The 20,171-nt window shown below is 38.5% G+C and overlaps 2 protein-coding genes across 5 annotated transcripts in view; one reads left to right on the top strand and one right to left on the bottom strand.

Moving 5' to 3' along the window:
- LOC122076768 (ABC transporter B family member 26, chloroplastic) overlaps positions 1 to 4,926 on the top strand; it is a 20,335-nt gene extending 15,409 nt beyond the window's left edge. For both annotated transcript variants that reach the window (XM_042642297.1, XM_042642298.1), the window contains 7 exons: positions 1,273 to 1,329; positions 1,638 to 1,712; positions 2,687 to 2,761; positions 2,850 to 3,131; positions 3,218 to 3,282; positions 3,351 to 3,411; positions 4,532 to 4,926. In XM_042642297.1, the coding sequence (XP_042498231.1) occupies positions 1,273 to 1,329; positions 1,638 to 1,712; positions 2,687 to 2,761; positions 2,850 to 3,131; positions 3,218 to 3,282; positions 3,351 to 3,411; positions 4,532 to 4,612 (696 nt within the window). In that variant the 3' untranslated portion in view covers positions 4,613 to 4,926. The remainder of the gene's footprint in view (positions 1 to 1,272; positions 1,330 to 1,637; positions 1,713 to 2,686; positions 2,762 to 2,849; positions 3,132 to 3,217; positions 3,283 to 3,350; positions 3,412 to 4,531) is intronic.
- A 1,028-nt stretch (positions 4,927 to 5,954) lies between these two features.
- On the bottom strand, positions 5,955 to 18,958 carry LOC122076625 (DEAD-box ATP-dependent RNA helicase 20-like). 3 transcript variants are annotated; one of them, XM_042642030.1, is made up of 11 exons: positions 18,669 to 18,958; positions 18,037 to 18,569; positions 13,280 to 13,330; positions 13,010 to 13,189; positions 12,755 to 12,916; positions 12,501 to 12,655; positions 11,152 to 11,244; positions 10,944 to 11,029; positions 10,631 to 10,857; positions 6,410 to 6,643; positions 5,955 to 6,310 (listed from the first exon to the last, which is right to left on the bottom strand). In XM_042642030.1, the coding sequence occupies exons 1-11, from the start codon at positions 18,734 to 18,736 to the stop codon at positions 6,255 to 6,257; spliced, it is 1,845 nt and encodes a 614-aa protein (XP_042497964.1). In that variant the 5' UTR covers positions 18,737 to 18,958; the 3' UTR covers positions 5,955 to 6,254. The 3 variants fall into 3 exon arrangements, with proteins under 3 accessions (XP_042497964.1, XP_042497962.1, XP_042497963.1); XM_042642028.1 differs by lacking the exons at positions 18,037 to 18,569; positions 18,669 to 18,958 and adding an exon at positions 13,963 to 14,248 and having other exon boundaries at positions 6,428 to 6,643; positions 13,280 to 13,863; XM_042642029.1 differs by lacking the exons at positions 5,955 to 6,310; positions 6,410 to 6,643; positions 18,037 to 18,569; positions 18,669 to 18,958 and adding an exon at positions 13,963 to 14,248 and having other exon boundaries at positions 7,641 to 10,857; positions 13,280 to 13,863.
- Between the last annotated feature and the right edge of the window lie 1,213 nt (positions 18,959 to 20,171).

The following is a 20,171-nucleotide window of genomic DNA, read 5'->3' as shown; positions in this document are numbered from 1 at the left end:
CCCCCCCCCCCCCCCCAATAAAAAAAAGGGTTGTGTTATCCAAGAATGCCATTTGCAAAAAGGAATTTCATTAAAGCAGCAACATAAATTCATTCATTTGATTAAACATAATAGTAATCACCTAGGTACCTCAGAAGTACTTATTCAGAGGTAATTGTCCCCCCTCTCTTCACTATGGTACATGACTATGGTTTTGCTTGGGATAATAAGTATCAATGTGTATTGGACCGTCATGTAGCGCACTACAAGGCCTTGATGTGAAGCACACCGAAATGGTGCACTGAAAAAAAGAAAAAGAAAAATAGTATGTTGTTGAAGAAGAAGGATGAATGGAAGGAGGAGAAGAAGAAGAGGAAGAGGGGGGGAAACTGCACCTGATGCATGCGATGGCGGTGAGGATGATGGAAACAGTGACAGCTATGGCGGTGCCAGCGGAGAAGAAAAGACCTTGACCCTACTCTTTCCTCTTTATTAGTAATATAAAATATTTAAGTTTCTTGTGCTCAGTCCACCCATGAAAGCTTCAATACCATAACCACCTAATGTGTCACATCGAAGGATGATTTAGCAAATCAATGAATAAGAAGGACATGCTCTAGATTGGTCACATGTCAATTTTGACAGCAATACTTAATCATTTAACCCCCACGTGTTGGCATGTTTTATTTGTATTTTTAGCTATCCATTTACTTTTCAAAATGTATTGAATCTTCACAGCATTATACTGTCACATGGCCAACTCTACTTGAATTCAAATTTGATTTGTAAATTGTAATCAGGGTATCAAGGACCTACTTGTACACAAAATTTGGTCCCTAACTGTTTTGCCACATGGTGGATAATAGATCTGACCACCTAACATCCTATGGTCAGACCTAATTACTGCTTATTTATGGTGTATAATGCTTCAAAGTAATAGTTTGCAAGTATCCTAAGCTTATCCATGTATATCTTAAGTGTAGCCATGTGTATCTTTAGCAAATCTTGCATCTTGTAATGTCTCTCTGATACGTCTCTGAGATGATCTCTTAAAACCACCTTTCTGGTATACTTTGTAATGTCTCAATTCTTCTTACAGAGTTTGATGCAGCTCTTAGGAAGAGACTAAGAAATAAGAAAATATATTATACTATCCCAGAATGGGGCCTGTTTGTCCCTGTATCATGTTACTTGTTTTGTGTGATTATATTCTTCAATTCTTAGATATTGCTTTAAATAAATTTGATGGTGCCTGGGAAGAAGTCATCCATCTTCAACTTGATATTGGTATAGGTACCTGTTCTACAACATTTAAACATTTCAATACGCTCAAGTGAGGTGGTTGCAATTGTAAGAGAACCTCTCTCTCTCTCTCTCTCTCTCTCTATATATATATATATAAAGAAGGTTACAACTTCTTAATTCACCACTTTGGTGACAAGAAGTTGTTCCCTATATATATATATATATGTGTGTGTGTGTGTGTGTGTGTATTTCTATCTAATGGGATATATATTGGTAGATTAGAGGGTGAAAGTGGTCTTAGCTGAGTTTTGTTATCTACATTTGAATTGACAAAGCAATGATTCTTCAAACATCTGCTCTTTTTTCCTGGTGTTACAGAGACTGGAGTAATGGATGTTTTCTGTTTTTATTAGGTTGGTCTCAGTGGTAGTGGGAAAAGCACAATAGTTAATCTCCTGCTTCGGTTGTATGAGCCAACAGAAGGTCAGGTATGGTGGCATTTAGCTTTATCTTGACACCATTATTTTGGATTAAATGAAATTATTGCATTGAAGGAACTATTGCTTTTTTAGTTAATTGATTTTATACCAATGATAAATGGAAAACATAATATAGCAGCAGCACAAAGCTTAATATTGTGTTGATTGAGAACTACTCTCTCTCTCTCTCTCTCACACACACACTCACACATCAACTCTGAGCTCCATAATCTTTATGTGGACCTCTATCTCTTTCAAGTGATTTTTTTTTAATTAATTATATGTAAAAATATGAAATGTGATTAATTGGTTGTCTCAACTCTGGGTTGTTTGGGTCTGCATTGTAGAATATCAGGTCACTGAATGCGTTAGGATGTGGGAATTCTACCCACTGCATGAATAAGGTACCTTTAAGATTAGCCACTTGTCAAATTTGGTGGTTTTAACTCAATTGCATGGCCCACCGGCTAAAGGACTTGTTCCTTTGTACTATCGGGTGTTCTACCTTTTCAAACTATTGACTTTTCAACTATGTTCCAAAGTGTTATATTGTTGCATTATGAACTCTGGATTGGGTTGAAACTTACCAATGAATGAGGGTGATGTGGGCTATATGAAAGCAAAACTTCTGCACTCAGTTTCCACATTGTGTGAAACAGATATGTGCAGCCTAGGGTGGTGGTTGTAGTAACTAGTTGGTAGCATCACACACACATCCACAATTTGATCTCTGTCCTCCCCATGCATATCTCCTGATCTCTTCTTTCCCATCTTTTCTCTTTCTTCTCATCTTTATCGTAGAATATCCTTTAAGGGAACTCAATTGTTTCCTATGTTCAAAGCATAACTTTTATGTACTTTGCTGGGCTCTATTTTAAGCACTATTGTTCAAAATTCTCAACATGCTAATGAGTACCAATCCAAAACTTTGTTGGGTGTTTGTTGATCGGCACTTGCATTAGTAATTGTTTTTTTAACTGCAGATATTAATTGATGGTTTCTCTCTGAGAGAGTTGGACATCAAGTGGCTAAGAGAAAGAATTGGATTTGTGGGACAGGTTATCCATACACTCCAACGCATACATGAGATTAACAAGAACTAACATTTATGCAAGATTATTGTTCATGACATTCCATTTTCTGCAGGAACCTCCTCTTTTTCGAATGAGTATCATTTCAAATATAAGATATGGATGCACTCGAGATACCAACCAGGAAGATGTAGAATTGGCTGCTAAGCAGGCCTATGCTCATGACTTCATCTTGTCACTTCCTGATGGGTATGAAACTCTTGTTGATGATGATCTGCTCAGTGGAGGACAAAAGCAGCGGATCGCCATTGCAAGGGCCATTCTTAGGGACCCTGATGTTTTGATCCTTGATGAAGCCACAAGTGCATTGGATGCAGATAGTGAACATTATGTTAAGGTACATATTTCGCCATAAACAATAAGGACATAGAACATTAAGGTCAGTTAATACTGCTGCTGATTTGTTTCTGTTTTTATCTTCAGGGGGTTCTTCGTGCTGTCAGAAATGATTCCAAGGCAAAGAGAACTGTTATTGTCATTGCACACCGGTAAGGTCTTGCCACTCTTCTTTTTCCTGCTTTAGAAGATGTTAATCTTGATGACCCACATTTTTCAGGCTGTCTACAATACAAGCTGCTGACAGAATAGTGGTGATGGATGGTGGTCAAATTGTCGAGGTAGGTCAAAACTCAACACATGAGACCAAGACAGATGTTTCTAGTTTAAACCCGATATTATTGTTTTGTAGTTTGATGGAGCTTAATAGCCTCAAATCTCAATTTCCCCAAGGCTTGAAGTAACAAGCACAATAGGGCAGTGGTGCTTGACCTTGAACATCATTTACTAATGTTACAGTTAGTAGCAGAAACCTATGTTATGTTGTCAAATCAATAAATCATACAATTCAACAATTTGTGAAAATATGAAATTTAAAAAACTTAATAATGGATAAGAAAATTTATAAAATAAAAAAGCTATATTCACATTTAAATGGACATTAGAAGTTATTAGGATGTTATAATATAACTGATAGATGGTATTAACTTTAAAATTGAAAATTGAAGAGAGTAAAACATGGCAATCCCACCAAATATTAAAAAAAAAAAAAAAAAAAAAAAGCTTTTATACACCATTGGAATACTCCAGAAGAATTAGAAATTGATTTTAGGTGTAGGGGAATAAAGATTAATATTTAATAAATTATTTTAAATATATTTCTATAAATTAGAAGAACCATTAGTGATATATAAATTTGTAAAATGTTTACTGATTATGTTATTCTGATAGGTAAGTTGGATAGATGGGGAATTCCCTGAACTACTTAGTGCGCTGTCAGGCCCGTGGCCCATAGTTCCCAGATCTCGGGATTGACTTCCACCTTCACCTTAGGGTTTTTATTTTTTTGGCGTAATTCTTCTTCCTCAGGGTTATTATTGTTATTGTTTTATTGTTATTCTTTTTTTAATATATACACACCAAGAAAGATAATCTGCGTGGGAACTCCATTAAAGGGTAACAACTGTTTAGTTAGCATTTTAGATCGAACACCTCTTACAGTACCACCTATGCACATTATTAAAAAAATATATATATATATATATATATGTTGCTTTAGCTATTGCTAAATCCATGGTTCTGGCATCAAGTCGAGCAGAGATTTAAACCAAATATATACAAATCCTTGATATTAGAATTTCAATATCATTTTTCTCCTGGCTAGCAAATTTTGAACCTCGGTTCAGAGCATACAAAATTATGCCCAGAAACTGTTAAAGCTTTTATCGTGCGTGTGTGCAGATTGGAAGCCACATTGAGCTTCTCCATAGGGATGGATTGTATGCAAGACTTAACAAAAGACAGACTGATGCCTTTGCATGAGCATGCTGATGCAATACAGTTACAGAGCTCAGGGTTTGTTCTACAACTTTTTAATGACGGAACAGCCCACATATTCAGATAATTTTGTTCTGCATTCCCTCATTCATGTGGATGCAGGAGAATACATACACTGGGAGTGGAGGGAAGAGAGAGAGAGAGAGTATTCCCAATTTGTAAAGTACGTGCATTCTTTGCTATTCCATTCTCAAACACCTCCAAATACTGCGAGGGTTTTCTTAAGATCACACAAACTTGAATTGTATACAACAGAATTGGCTTATTCATAATGCTCGACATTCCAGAGTATTTATTGATTCTCCCTCTTGATTAGGGCTGAGGATGGATGTGGACTTGAATCTGAAGGTGCTTAATATTCGTGCTTGGTGTTCTCTCTCTCCAGCAATAACTTCTTTTTTTTGGGTAAAATATCTCCAGCATAACTTAAAGAGAACAGAAAAAAAAAAAGATGCCTTCCACATCTGGGCATACAACACACTAGATGTAGGGTTGCAAAAAAAAAAAAAAAAAAACCCATAAAGCTGGCAACTTGAAAACAAGGAAGTCGAATATGAACTTATAAACTTGGAGTCTATTTTTAGAAGGGAAAATTACACCTCAATGGCCCCATGCAGGCGCAGAGCCAAGCAGCCTGGCAGTGACCCCTTCTAAATAAATTTAAAAACATGAAACAAATTCTTTTATCCACTAATGTGGGTCTATACCTGAACACAGGCGGCACAAAAAGATGGATGAAAATCCTCTGTTTTTCTCATCCCTGTATTTCCTTGTTTTGTTACATGCAGAACACGACACGTGGGCAACTTTAAGATCAACGGTCAAGGTTGGGTGAGGATTATTATATTTGATGCGTTGGTCTTAAAATTGTCCACATGTCGTGTTCTGCAGATAGAAAAACAAGGAAAAATAGGGATGAGAAAAACAGTGGATTTTTTTCCCAAAAAGACTGCTGCTCCACGTCCCCCCCTTCAAAAGGACGCTTTCTACACCTCCCATTGGTCTGCACGCTGATGCAATGGCTGATTAATTTTATTTTATTTTTAATCTTAAAACCATAAATCCTAAAACATGAAACCATAACAAACCATGAAATTCATGGTGAATAAGTACCATGGGAAAAGTTAAATTTTCTATCACCGCCTGTATTCTCAACATTGCATTTTCAAGTTCAACGGATCTCACTGGTCCTGATATAAGCCTCACCAAAATTCCATAGAGCTCAAGCGTTCTTAAAATTTCTGTCTTCAGAAACTCAGAAACTGCTCTTCATATATAATAACAGAAAGACCAACCTACTGTTCACCACTCAGGTAACCCTGTCAAATCAGCTATAAGAAATAACTTCATTCAGTTATAACTCTATGTTTCAAGTGTGTGACATCCTGTATGGAACGTTCAGAAGTTGGCATGAGGTGACAATTGGGGACTCGGGCCAACGAAACCTAAAAAAGAGTCTACTGTTATGATGATCTCCAACATAGAACTATAGAACAGAACATATAATGGATAAAATCTTACATACACTGGTTAGTTCAACTTCAGTCCATGGCAGCCATAAAATAGAAGCTACCATGGCCTCTTTGATCTAAGAGGGGGAGCGTTGGAACTTGAAATCAAAGCTCAGTTACCATTTACCAAAACCACCTCCTCGCCCGCTGGAGCGGAAGCCCCCTCCCGACCCTGCCAAAACATCAAAATGTATCAGCATATCAATGTTAGGGTAAAATCCCAGTAACAACTACGATGAAACAAGGAAACATGGCACAAGAAAATGCGCACCTCCCCCACTATAACCACCTGAGCGGGCTAAGGCAGCCAATGCAGGATTCACGACCTGGCCAGCTTCTTGTAGGATTTTAACAAGATTCTTCACAAACTTTGCATTTGCATGCGTAAAAAAGGTAAATGCAGTTCCCTTAGCACCTGCGCGACCAGTTCGTCCAATCCTGTGAACATAATCTTCAAGGCTCGATGGAAAATCGTAATTTACCACACATTTTATGTCTTTCACATCTGCAAACATTATAGACAATTATTACAGATGGATCAACAAGTATACTGTAGCAATCTTCCCAAATGAAGGGGGGAAAAAAATGCAACTGCCCCCTTATCCCTGCACCCCTTATTTTGGTTCAAAAATAAGATACACATTCAACAAGTAAATGTGCCCACCTTGACCTTGCAGGGATAAGGACCAGCACCATCACCCGGTTCAACCCCTAACAATGAATAAGCTTGCTTGAGTCGACTGGCTGCCACAACAACCAGCGCCAAAACTGTGGAACAGACACTTTGACAATAGGAGACATGCCAATGTCAAGACACTTGCAGTGAATGTCGATCCAACCCAGAATTCTACTCTTTAATAAATTTGACTCCATATGTAACCATGTAAACAGAAAAATAAGGTAACATCTTTGTCATTGATGCTACAAATACTCCATTGGTCCTCCCAAAATCAAGAAGATAGTACAGTGTAATGGCCATATTTTTGTGAACTCGTGCTTCCTGTTACCATGTGACATGAGCTGCAACATTGAGGTACCAGCGGAATTTCACAAAACACTGTTGGAATAGAAGAGATTGGTAGATGCCCTGGTGAAAAGAAGTGATAATATGCTCCACCAGCATTTTGCTGCTGGTCCCAAGCCCAGATAGAGGGTTGGTGCGTCATGTCAGCAGCCGGCACAAAAATGAACCCTAACCATACCCTTTCTACATGGATTTTAGAACCTTATATTTTCAACGTTATGCTATGACGTCCACTGTAAGTGACGTGCTATGCTTTGATCTCGGTGTAGCAAATAGTGAGCAAGGGTTAGCTAGAGCGACCCCTGTAAACAATCTACTGCTTCAGTGCCCAGATGTAGTGACAAATAGGCAAGGTTCTCGCACCATGGACAAGTGCAGGTAAAGAAGCTAGTGCAAAGCATAGGATTAGATTAGCATCTTGGAACATAGGATCTTTAATGGGTAAGAGCCTCGAATTGATAAATCTTATGAGGATAAAAAGGATTAACATAGCTTGTATTCTTCAAAAAACCAGATGGAAGGGTCAAAAAGCCGAGTTGGATGGCTTTACACTTTAGTATACAAGGGATAAAAGTAATAAAAGTGGAGAGGGCATAGTAGTGGGTAAAAATTTAAGGAATGCTATGTTGGATGGTAAAAGATTTGGTGATAGGATTACATCCATCAAACTTGTGTTGGAGAAAGGATTGTAAATAGAATTTATTGTTTACGCACCCCAAGTAGGATTGGATGAAAGTTGTAAGTTACATTTGGGAACACATGAACGAATTAATGCAAGGTTTTAGCCAAGGGATAATATTAATTAGGGGTGACCTGAATGGACATATTGGGAGAGGTTGTAGAGGCTATGAAGGTGTACATGGAGGATATGATTTTGGAGAAAGTAATGAAGAGACTTTAATTTTACATTGTGTTATGATTTCTCAATTGTGAACACATACTTTGAAAAGAGAGGAGCATTACAATTACCTTTAGAAGTGGGCACCACAGTAGCCAAATAGATTTCTTTCTAACTAGAAGGTTATATCAAGGGAGAGCCCACCCACTCAAAATAAATTAGTGGTCATGGTGAATGTCTCATTACACCAAATCGTAAGAAATGTAAGCTAATTTGACCTTAGGATAAGGTGGTGGAACTTAAAAGGAGGTATTTTAGAATCATTTTCTGATATATTGGTTAAAAAAGGAAAGTGGGACTTCGATGGAGACACTAATATGATGTAAAACATGATGATTGCTTGCATTAAGAAGGTTGTTAAAGATGTCTTAGGAAAATCAAAAGGAGAACGTCATTCCTCTAGGGAGACTTGGGTGGTGGGATGATGAGGTTCAAGCAGCCATTAAGGCTAACAAAGTTAGTTTTAAGACATGGAAAAGGACCAACGATGTAGAGGATCTAAAAAAGCATTCATTTCTGCGGACATTAGTTTTCCCTAATTTATTTTAAACGGATCCATATAGCCCACCCCATTTAATTGGGGTAAGGTTGAGTTTGTTGTTGTTTGAAAGGACAAAGGATGTATAGGATCTAAAAAGGTATAACATAACAAAAAATAAAGCTAAAAATATTGTGGAAAAAACAAGAGCGAAGAAATATGAAGATGTTTATAGCAATCTGAGCACAAGGGAAAGAAAAAATTATCCATTAAATAACTAAAATGAGAAAAAAGAAGAGTAGAGTTTATGACCATGTAAGATGTATTAAAAGTGAAGATGATAAAGTAATAATAAGCGATGTAAACATTAAGGAGAGAAGCAAAGATTACTTCTAACACCTACTAAATGAAGACATTTTGAGTAATATTGTCCCAAAAGCTATATTACCTATCAAAATACCACGTCATAAAAATATACGTAAAAATTAGGAAGCTTAAAGTAAAAGAAGCTCAAAAGAGGATGAAAGTAGGCAAGACCGCAAGGCACAAGATCCAAATACGGTCCCAATAGAAATGCGGAAGAGTTTAGGAATCTAAAGTTTATCTTGGCTACACAAGCTGTTTAATAAGATTATGAGCAAATGAAAGAGAAGCGTCGAGGTTCCAATTTATAAAAAAAAGGGTGATATTCAGAGCTACAATAACTATAGAGACAAAAAACTAACGAGTCATACTATGAAATTATAGAAAATAGTAAATGAAACTCACTTGAGACAAAAAAAAAACTATATTATAAGAGAACCCATTTGGTTTTTTGCCAAAAAGTTCCACGACATAAGCTATGTACTTATTTTGGAGACTCAAAAAGATTTAGAGATTGCAAAAAGGATCTTCATATTAACCTAGAAAAATCTTATGAAAAAGTCTCAAGAGAGTTAATCTAACAAGTACTAGAAAAGATGAGTGTTTCAAAAAAATATGTGGACATAATTAAAGATATGTATAATGGTGTGTAAGAACTATGCAAGGGTCAAGCTAATTAATTCTCAATTACAATTGGATAACATCAAGGATCAACTTTAAGCCCTTATTTATTTGCACTTATTATAGATGACTTAAGCAAAGACAATCAAGATGAGGGTCCTTGGTATACGTTTTTCTACAGATGATATTGTTTTTGCATATGAGACAAAAGCAAGGATCTTTTGCCAAGTTAGAGTTACAGAGATCAACCTTGGAATCAAAAGGTTTAAGATGAGTAGAATTAAAACGGAGTATATAGTGGTGTAGCTTTATTTACGCTAGGACGGATAATGAGGTGGTGAAAATTGACGGAAGGGAGATTCCGCAAAATGATTATTTTAACTATCTAGGCTTAATCATCAATAAAAAAAGGTGATACAGAGGATGATGCCTCACAAAGAATAAAGTTAGAAGGATTAAGTGGAGAGGTGCGTTTTGTGTGATTGACGTATTCCTTTAAAACTAAAGGATAGTCATACGACCGGCTGTCATATGATGTAGAAATGTTATTTTGCACAATCATATATATGGTGCAAAAATGTTGGGCAGCTAAGAAGTATCATATAGATAAACTCAATGTAGCTGAGATGAGGATGTTGAAATGGATGTGTGACAAAACTATAAAGGATAACGTAAGAAATGATCATATTAGAGCTGATTTGGGAGTAGCTTTGATACATGATAAGCTATGAGAAATTCTCTTGAGGTGTCATGATCATACTCAACAGAGGCCTTTAGATGCTCCAGTATGGAGGAGTGATTTGATTCAGATTAAAGAAGGAAAAAGAGCCAGGGGAAGCATAAAATGACTTTCGGAGAAGTGAGGAAAGACATGCATAACTTAGACCTTGTATCAAGTATGACATCAAACAAAGCTGATTGGAGGATAAGTATCTATATAGCTGACCCCATATAGTTCAGATAAGGCTGAGTTATATAATCTCTATATGATATGGATTCCCCTCACCCACCAAACAACATTACATTTGGGAAACTGGACAGCAGCCTACCGACTCACGAACAGACATAATGAAGACAAGTAAGACACCCAAACACATAGTGATCCTACCAAGACCACGTGCAGCTACATCAGTGGCAGTCATTATAGGACTTCTACCACTTTTGAACGCAGATAGAACCCGATCCCTTTCAGCCTGGTTTTTATCACCATGGATGGATAGAGCTGGCCATCCATCCATCCTCAGTTGCCGTGTGACCTTATCACATCCTTTTTTTGTCTGCAGAAATACAATGATTCGGCTTCCATCCATCATTTCTGTAAGCAGTTTGATCAGCCTGGATGAACATATGAATAAATCAAGATCAACAAAAGATTTTAGAATATCAACCTTTTTGGCTACTGTAGTCAATTAAAAACACACCTATTATACTTTTCCATCTCTGTCATAACCTCAACAACCTGGTTTATAGATTGATTTGCCTTCAAATTCGGAGATCCAATGATGACCTGATGATAATTGATTTTACAAGGCACTTGATAAGCATTTATCATCTATCACCACAAATCATTCATGTAACTCATCCACAAGCAAGGACACACACAAAATACACACATATGCAAGGATGTACCTTGTAGGGATTACATAAGAACTGCCTAGCCAAGGCCTCCACCTGCCTGGGCCATGTAGCACTCCAATATAAGGTCTGTCTATCTGGCCGAATCTGTAAACAATGGAGTTCAGGCCTGATGTTTTCATAAATTTATTTCAACAAATAATTACTAGCCAGATCATATGAAAAGAATGTAACATAATGCATTCGTAACAATTATATTATGTGATGTTAGAAATGGAAGGAGTTCATGGAAATAAGTGCCTAATACTAGGAATGAAGGAAATCACATATCATATGTTTATTAATGCATATAACCACTATCTTAATCTTATTGGCAAAGTAGAAAGTTCATTGTAGAAGGAACAAATCCGAGCTCTTACAGAATCAACTGCTTAATAGAACACTCAACCAACAAGAAGGCAATCATATTGGCTATCTCTCCAGAATGGTTGTTGGTAATGTCTAAAGCAATCTCAAGTATGAACAAGGGCATTGGATTCTTAATCCTTCAAGCAATGCTCAGGGCCCCTCAGGCTTCCTACTTGTTAGATAACGTACTGAACAATTTAGTCCATTTGCTTCACTTGGTACACTATTGCTTAACTAAAGCATAATTTGGAACGAACAATGTGATGAACTAGGATTGAAACCATGCATTTTATTGAAACCATTCAATTCATTTTCTATTGAGACCATGCATTTTATACAAAGGATTTGTACAAATTAGGCCTAAACTCAAAACATGGTTGAAATTTCTGTCGAAACTGTAAATGGGACTTACAGAAACAAGTTTCTAAACCTTAAAGTATAAAAATCTTGGACAATCCAAAGCCCCATATAACAACAGCAATGTTGATGAGTTAAAATGCTAAAAACCAAGCTGCTACAATCGAAACAATACTCAAAGCCAAGAAGAAAACAGCATGACAAACTACTGAAAATGGATAAATCAATAATAATATAAAGCGAAGAAAGCTTTGCTCACGTTCCATTGCTCAATTACATGCACCTAAAAGATGATGTGTTCCAAAATTCCAGCTATTAGCAAGAGAAATACTATAGCAAAAAAGATGCCTTTAAAAGGATTAGGCTGACTTTAAACAATTAATCACAATATGATGCAATGCCAAGTAATTTTCATATGTTTATCTGCTATAAACCAAATGAAACAGCCAAGGAAATAAGAAGATAATTGTATCACATATATCAGTGATATACCCATCAGCCCATTGAGAAATTGGAAAGCTAGAAAGGAAATATGCTCTAGGTGGTCTTAAGACTGAATAGCAGATAGAGGGAAGAAAAAAAAAAAGTTATCTCTACAATAATATAAATTAAACAAGAGTCAGAAGAATGAACCCTACTTGGGATACAATTTTCCGGATCTGTGGTTCAAAACCCATGTCTAACATTCGGTCAGCCTCATCCAAAACCAGGTATGTTACTCTCCGTAAGTTGGTATTTTGAGCTTCCAACATATCAATCAATCGACCAGGTGTTGCAATGACAATCTCAACCCCTACCAGAAGCACATCAATCAACTACAGCTGTGATCAGGACTGAAAATAAATAGATCAAGAGAGCAAACAAAATATTCAACCGAAAATCAAATATGGACCTGCTTGGAGATCACGAATCTGTGGCCCCTTAGGGGCACCACCATATATGCAAGTCCTTCTGATATGTGAATGTGAAGCGAATTTGGCAGCTTCTTCTCGTATCTGAACAGCCAATTCTCTTGTAGGAGCTAAAACCAATACGATGGGTCCTTCACCTCGTACTGAAATAGAGAGTAGAATAACAAACAAATAAATAAAAAGGCCGGGAAATGAAAATGAATCTAACGAACAGAGAAGTAGAGAAATAAACGAACCCAATCGGGGCTGTGCACTGACATGTATTAACGCAGGCAACAGATATGCCAACGTCTTACCAGAACCCGTCTCCGCAACACCCATCAAATCTCTACCTTTTAAAGCCATCGGCCATCCTTGAGATTGAATGGGCGTAGGTTCAACAAACCCCAGTTTGGCTATCACCTCGAGGCAGTACGCTGTGTAGTTAAATAATAATCAGTCAGAAAGAGAGGCTACAGGATGAACATAAATTTTGTACAGAAGGTGTTTTGGTGCCCAAAGATTACCCGGAAAATTCGCCTCATTAAATAGTCTGATCGGCTTGGGGACATCGTAGCCTTCAACGGTGATCTCACGCCTTGCACGGTACAGCCCAACCTCTTGCTCCGTCATTGCCTGAACTTCAGGGCTCTCTACGTAAAAATTTTTCTCAAACGGTACCAAGCCTCCAAAATCCTGGTTCGGAAGAGCAATGCTGTTCAAATCCCCTCTGGAATTCCCACCGTCTCTACCTCTACCTCCACCACAACCGAAGCTCGCTCTACCTCCACCACGTCCCGCATCGAAACCTCTGCCACCACCGCGACCCCTTATATCGCCACGTCCACGTCCTCTATCCCTGCCTCCTCTAATACCACTGCCACCACGGTCTGGATAGGAAACCCTACCTCCACGTTCTCCACCACCTTGGCCAACAGAAAACGCTCTGCCGACGCCAGGTTGGAAGGTCGGAAACCTGTCAAACCCACCCGGCCTGCTGGCAGCGGCCCCAACCCCTCCACCCCCTCTTCCGCTGGCGAAAGCTGAAGGAGATCCACCACCTACTCCCCCCATCGTGGGTGCTATCGATCGCTGTGGCGACATTAGGCCACTGCAACAAAGTCCATTAAAATTTTAAGCACGAAACCTAATAAAAATACATAAGGCACTGCATGAAAAACTGAATCAATCAACCGGCTTTACTTCTTACCTTCTCCTCTCCCTATAAGAGTTAGGATCAGAATATCTGGAATCGCAAGGGTTCGTCATCGCCGCCATTGAAGGTCGTAAAGAACAACTGTCCGCTGGCTGACGAGGGAATGGTAGGGGGCTAAAGGCGTAAGGATCTTGTTTACCTCGAAATACGGCGCTCAATTTCAAACAGGGTGACGAGAGAGGTCTCGCTTTAAAACCCTTGCCCTGTCGACGACGAGTGTTGCTGCTTCGATTCCACCAGAAGAAATTAAATTTACAAAGGGGGATCCGACTTCTGTGACTCGTGCAACTACGTTTGTACTTTATACAAGTTGGAAAACAGGTTATTCCACTCGCATTTTCAAAACGATTCATGCGAGCCAAACCTATTTTGATTTTGATTTTTTAATAGGTTAAACAATTCTGTACAGGTGCCCCGATCAATGAGAGAACATACGCCAGCATCTTAATTTTAAGAAAATCTTTCCAATGAAACGTGATTTCTTTTTTTTTTTTTTTAATTGTTTGGTTGTTTTTTGAATTGGTCCTACTCATAAATACTAATTCATTTGAAACACCTTATAAAGCTAAATGTGTTTCAGTGAGAAATATGGGAAATAACAAAACTCATATTTGACACACATAATCCTAGCCTTCATATAAATAGTCCATGTTAAGTAGTGATTCAAAAGAATCACAAAAATTGGGATGACTAACCAAACAATTTTCTAAAAAATCTTAAAAATAAATGCGATTCAACATAAACACTCTATACACTTATTGTCAAATCCGAAGCAAAACTCCATTGAATTATGTAACCAAACACATCCTAACTACACATCTTGGCTCAGGGGTAGCATCATCTTTTTGTATAGGAAAGTAATATTACACCATGGCGGACTTTAGAAAAATGATTTGATAATGTTGGTTGTCAAATGTCTATGAAATGATATGAATGTGCTGCATCAAATTTCATATAGAGCATGCCATGCTCATCCATGGATACTGCGAGGCTATCTATAGAGCTTTATACTAATTCATAACCAATTTTGTTGTGTTAAAATTTGACATAAAGATGAGATATATTGAATCTTATTTGTTCATAAAACCTGGGCTCCATCTAATCTACCATATGGTAGATATGGAGCTGTTGTAGAAGCCTCTTTGGGTGGATAGTTGAGGAAACCATATCCTCATCTAACCATATGTAAATTTTAACTCAAACTAACTCTAGAAAGTGCAGGTTCTAGGGAGAGCTTTTGCGGCTTAGGGATTCCAAACCTGCGACCAACAGTACAGTAAAATACCTAAAATGCCTGTGTTGGGATGGAGGGAAGCAGAAGTCCTCCTAAACAGTGTGGTCACGGTCAGCATCCTCTGATTAGTCAATTGCACCCATAATCTCAATCTGCAGTTAATCCAAATTGGCTCCTTTTGTCTTCATATTATCGGGAGAGAAAATATCAGTTTTCATTGTATAGTCTGGTGTAATCCTAGAATTTAAGAGGGATTCTTACTGAATTTGAGGTTTTGACAAGTTAGTTTAATGTATTCCATCCAGAAGATGTCAACAGAATCACACTGCAACAAAGTTCAGTATAACAGAGACCAGAATCATATCAAAGTTCCACGGACACACATCAAGCAAACCATCAGACTAGCTGAATAGAGTTAAAGAATACCACCAACCAGGGAGAAAAAAGAACAATTACAGAGCAGAATAGAAATCATGCCAATGACATGAATGATTAGGATTGAACCTAATATTTTCCACACATGACACATCAAATGATGATGGCATGCATAGCCAGAGATGCATGTATCCTCATATAATGAATCTGTAATTTTGTACATGGATTTTACTTAAGAGGCCATGCTACTCATCATTAACTCAATAAGACGTTCCAAATATATTGTTCAGGTTTCTAAAACCCTACAAAGGTCCTGCGATTAAACTATCAAAAACTGAAATAGCTACCACAGGAAAAACAAGGAGTACATTAAAATCCAAAAAGACAATTTGAAGAAGGAAAAATCCATTTTCTTCAATAATGGCAGTTGAAAAAGAAGAAAAAGAGATACAAATAAAGGCCCGTCCTGGTAGTCCCTGTCAAGAAAGGGAGAAAGAGTGGGTAATAATGAAGAAATTGCCAAAGTAACTCTCCCTTCAAGGAGACACTCTCTTCTCAGACTGAAGAGAACTTGAATGGTTACCATCTGCATAACCAAAGGCCTTGCTTCCTGGCCTCCCTGCAGAGTAAGAAAGTATCCTCTCATCTTGCATTGGAGTAAAATGGCTTCAATCTACAGACTGAAAACTCAATATTGCACCGGATGATCACAAAGGCCTTGCTTCATGGATACCAGCTACCTTCCATAAGGATGGTATCGGCCACCCCCACTACCTCCATAAGCCCCTCTATTCCCATACAATGAGCCTCCACTGCTACCTCCATAACCACCTGCAAGGCTGGCATCATAAGCACTCCCATAGCCGCCGCTGGCACTACTTCCATATCCTCCATAGCCATCAGTTGCACTACCATACGCAGCTACTAAATCATAACCTCTACCAAAGCTTCCACCATAGCCGCCAGAGTATCCTAGAGAGGGATCTCCTCTGTAGGATACTATGCCACTACCACCATATCCTCCATAACCACCACCAAATTCAGTTCCACCATATCCGCCAAACGCACTAGGTCTACCCCCATAACCACCTCCTGACCTATAAGAACTAGCACTGAAGCCACTGCTGCCACCACCACCGAATCCACCATAACTATCCCCAAACCCACCACCAAAAGCAGGCCTAGGATCGTTAAAACGCTTGGGTAATGATGGAGGCATATTTGATGCTTTCTTTGGTTCAGCCTTCTTGATTTCAACCTACAACAGAAGAGAAAAATTAGCCTAGACTATTATTCTTCAGAACCTCTACAAGACTCACAGTCATACTGCAGGGAGACCACAATAAGATATTAAGATGGCAGGACCATCATTCATGAATTTACTCATCAGCAAAAGAAAGGGTTGATAATCTACTAACAGCAATAACAGTCAAGAATGTATAATAAGTTCCATTTCAACAGGTTTTCTTGCAGAACCCTCTTCATAAACAAATCAAATTCTAGAACATTAATTGGACAAAAAAAATTACTGCCAATTCATGTCAAAGAACATGTTGTAGATAACTCGTTATCTTTCTGACCAAAAACATACTAGCAATAGTGATACACCAAATTCTGATAATCCTTCTACTAAGCTCCGCACTAACCTGAGCTCCGGCCAGATCAAGCTTATTCCCATTAGCCAACAGATCATCAACAGCTCTCTCAGTGTCAAACGTAATAAATCCAAAGCCACGAGAACGACTGGTGGCATGGTCCCGCATGATCTGGTGCTCCTTGACCTCTCCAAACTTTGCAAAGAAGTCCTTAAACTGATCTGCACCATATAAGATAAGTATATCATTAATACCTGATTTTAGGGAATAAAACTCAACCGATCAGGCTGTCAACAAACCAAGCTTGCATGGCCACCATGACCTAAGCCTGAGTTCAGGTATACAGCTTACAAGTTGAGCCAGACCCTAAAAGCCCAGTACATTGGCTGAACATGCCTTTCTCATCAAGGTTTGGCTTGGCTCAGTCATTACACTTGCCACAGAATTCCATACTTCTATAGGGCTTATGGACTGGCAAACTTTCGGACTGACTAGGTCAAACTGCAACCAAGTTTAGCTATGCAGATTTAAGGCCAACCCGCAAAACCAGAATGACCCAAGCCAAAACTTCTAATTTATTAACTGGGGCTCCTAACAAGACCAAGACTCTACAATCCGACCCAAGAAAATCACAAGACAAAATGCAGCTGTGCTATGCTCAGCTTGAGGTCCAACACCCTTCAGAGCCAGACTTCTGCTAGGCTATCCAGGTCACTCAACCACAACAATCAGTCTCTAAACCTTCTCAAATTAACTGATATTGAACTTAAAAGCAGAACCTTCAAATATTTACAAACTTCCAGGTACAAAATTATTTAATTCAGAAAAAAAAAAAAAAAAAAAAAANCTTGGGGACATCGTAGCCTTCAACGGTGATCTCACGCCTTGCACGGTACAGCCCAACCTCTTGCTCCGTCATTGCCTGAACTTCAGGGCTCTCTACGTAAAAATTTTTCTCAAACGGTACCAAGCCTCCAAAATCCTGCTTCGGAAGAGCAATGCTGTTCAAATCCCCTCTGGAATTCCCACCGTCTCTACCTCTACCTCCACCACAACCGAAGCTCGCTCTACCTCCACCACGTCCCGCATCGAAACCTCTGCCACCACCACGACCCCTTATATCGCCACGTCCACGTCCTCTATCCCTGCCTCCTCTAATACCACTGCCACCACGGTCTGGATAGGAAACCCTACCTCCACGTTCTCCACCACCTTGGCCAACAGAAAACGCTCTGCCGACGCCAGGTTGGAAGGTCGGAAACCTGTCAAACCCACCCGGCCTGCCAGCAGCGGCCCCAACCCCTCCACCCCCTCTTCCGCTGGCGAAAGCTGAAGGAGATCCACCACCTACTCCCCCCATCGTGGGTGCTATCGATCGCTGTGGCGACATTAGGCCACTGCAACAAAGTCCATTAAAATTTTAAGCACGAAACCTAATAAAAATACATAAGGCACCGCATGAAAAACTGAATCAATCAACCGGCTTTACTTCTTACCTTCTCCTCTCCCTATAAGAGTTCGGATCAGAATATCTGGAATCGTAAGAGTTCGTCATCGCCGCCATTGAAGGTCGTAAAGAACAACTGTCCGCTGGCTGATGAGGGAATGGTAGGGGGCTAAAGGCGTAAGGATCTTGTTTACCTCGAAATAAGGCGCACAATTTCTAACAGGGTGACGAGAGAGGTCTCGCTTTAAAACCCTTGCCCTGTCGACGACGAGTGTTGCTGCTTCGATTCCACCAGAAGAAATTAAATTTACAAAGGGGGATCCGAGTTCTGTGACTCGTGCAACTACGTTTGTACTTTACACAAGTTGGAAAATAGGTTATTCCACTCGCATTTTCAAAACGATTCATGCGAGCCAAACCTATTTTTATTTTTATTTTTTAATAGGTTAAACAATTCTGTTCAGGTGCCCGGATCAATGAGAGGACATACGCCAGCATCTTAATTTTAAGAAAATCTTTTCAATGAAACGTGATTTCTTTTTCTTTTTTTTTTTTAAATTGTTTGGTTGTTTTTTGAATTGGTCCTACTCAAAATACTAATTCATTTGAAATACCTTATAAAGCTAAATGTGCTTCAGTGAGAAATATGGGAAATAACAAAACTCATATTTGACACACATAATCCTAGCCCTCATATAAATAGTCCATGTTAAGTAGTGATTTAAAAGAATCACAAAAATTAGGATGACTAACCAAACAGTTTTCCAAAAAATCTTAAAAATAAATGTGATTCAACATAAACACTCTCTATAGACTCATTGTCAAATCCGAAGCAAAACTCCATTGAATTATGTAACTAAACACATCCTAACTATACATCTTGGCTCAGGGGTAGCATCATCTTTTTGTATAGGAAAGTAGTATTACACCATGGCCAAGGATTAAAGTATTGGTATCGGTCGTCGTATCGGTCGGCCAAAATTAAGATACGTATTGGAGGGTATCGTATCGTATCGAAGATACGCTAAGATACGCTAAAGATACACACATAAATGGATAGGAAACACTTTTTTATACATTTTTGCATAAAAAAATAGTTAAAAAAAGTTATATATAACATGTATTATGCATAAACAGTAAATTGAGAGTATCGCACTAAGAATCGAAGGATTGTAATTGTACCATAAATGTAAAATCCTTGTTCTCAACCTTGATTTCCACTTTAGTTAAAGAGTAAAATGGTTGGTAGCAACTTTGGAACAAAAACACCTCAAAAAATTGTGTTTTTCTAAAAAATTACCCATTTTGGCCATTTTATGACTGTATCGATACGTATCGATGTGTATCGGTCGATACATACCGATACACGCCGATACGTACCGATACATACTGATACGTACCGATACATACCAAAACGTACATTTCACTTCAATTTTGAATTTTTCATAGAGTATCGGTACGTATTGGTGAGTATCGGTGCGTATCGATGGTGTATCGGTGTGTATCGTAGGATACGTATTGATACATAAGGGTTTTAAAACTTTCATGTATC

Source organism: Macadamia integrifolia, chromosome 4 (genome assembly GCF_013358625.1).
Source record: "Macadamia integrifolia cultivar HAES 741 chromosome 4, SCU_Mint_v3, whole genome shotgun sequence".
NCBI lineage: Eukaryota > Viridiplantae > Streptophyta > Magnoliopsida > Proteales > Proteaceae > Macadamia > Macadamia integrifolia.
The sequence above is the reverse complement of the archived record's forward strand: the minus strand, read 5'-3'. Positions and strand labels throughout refer to the sequence as shown.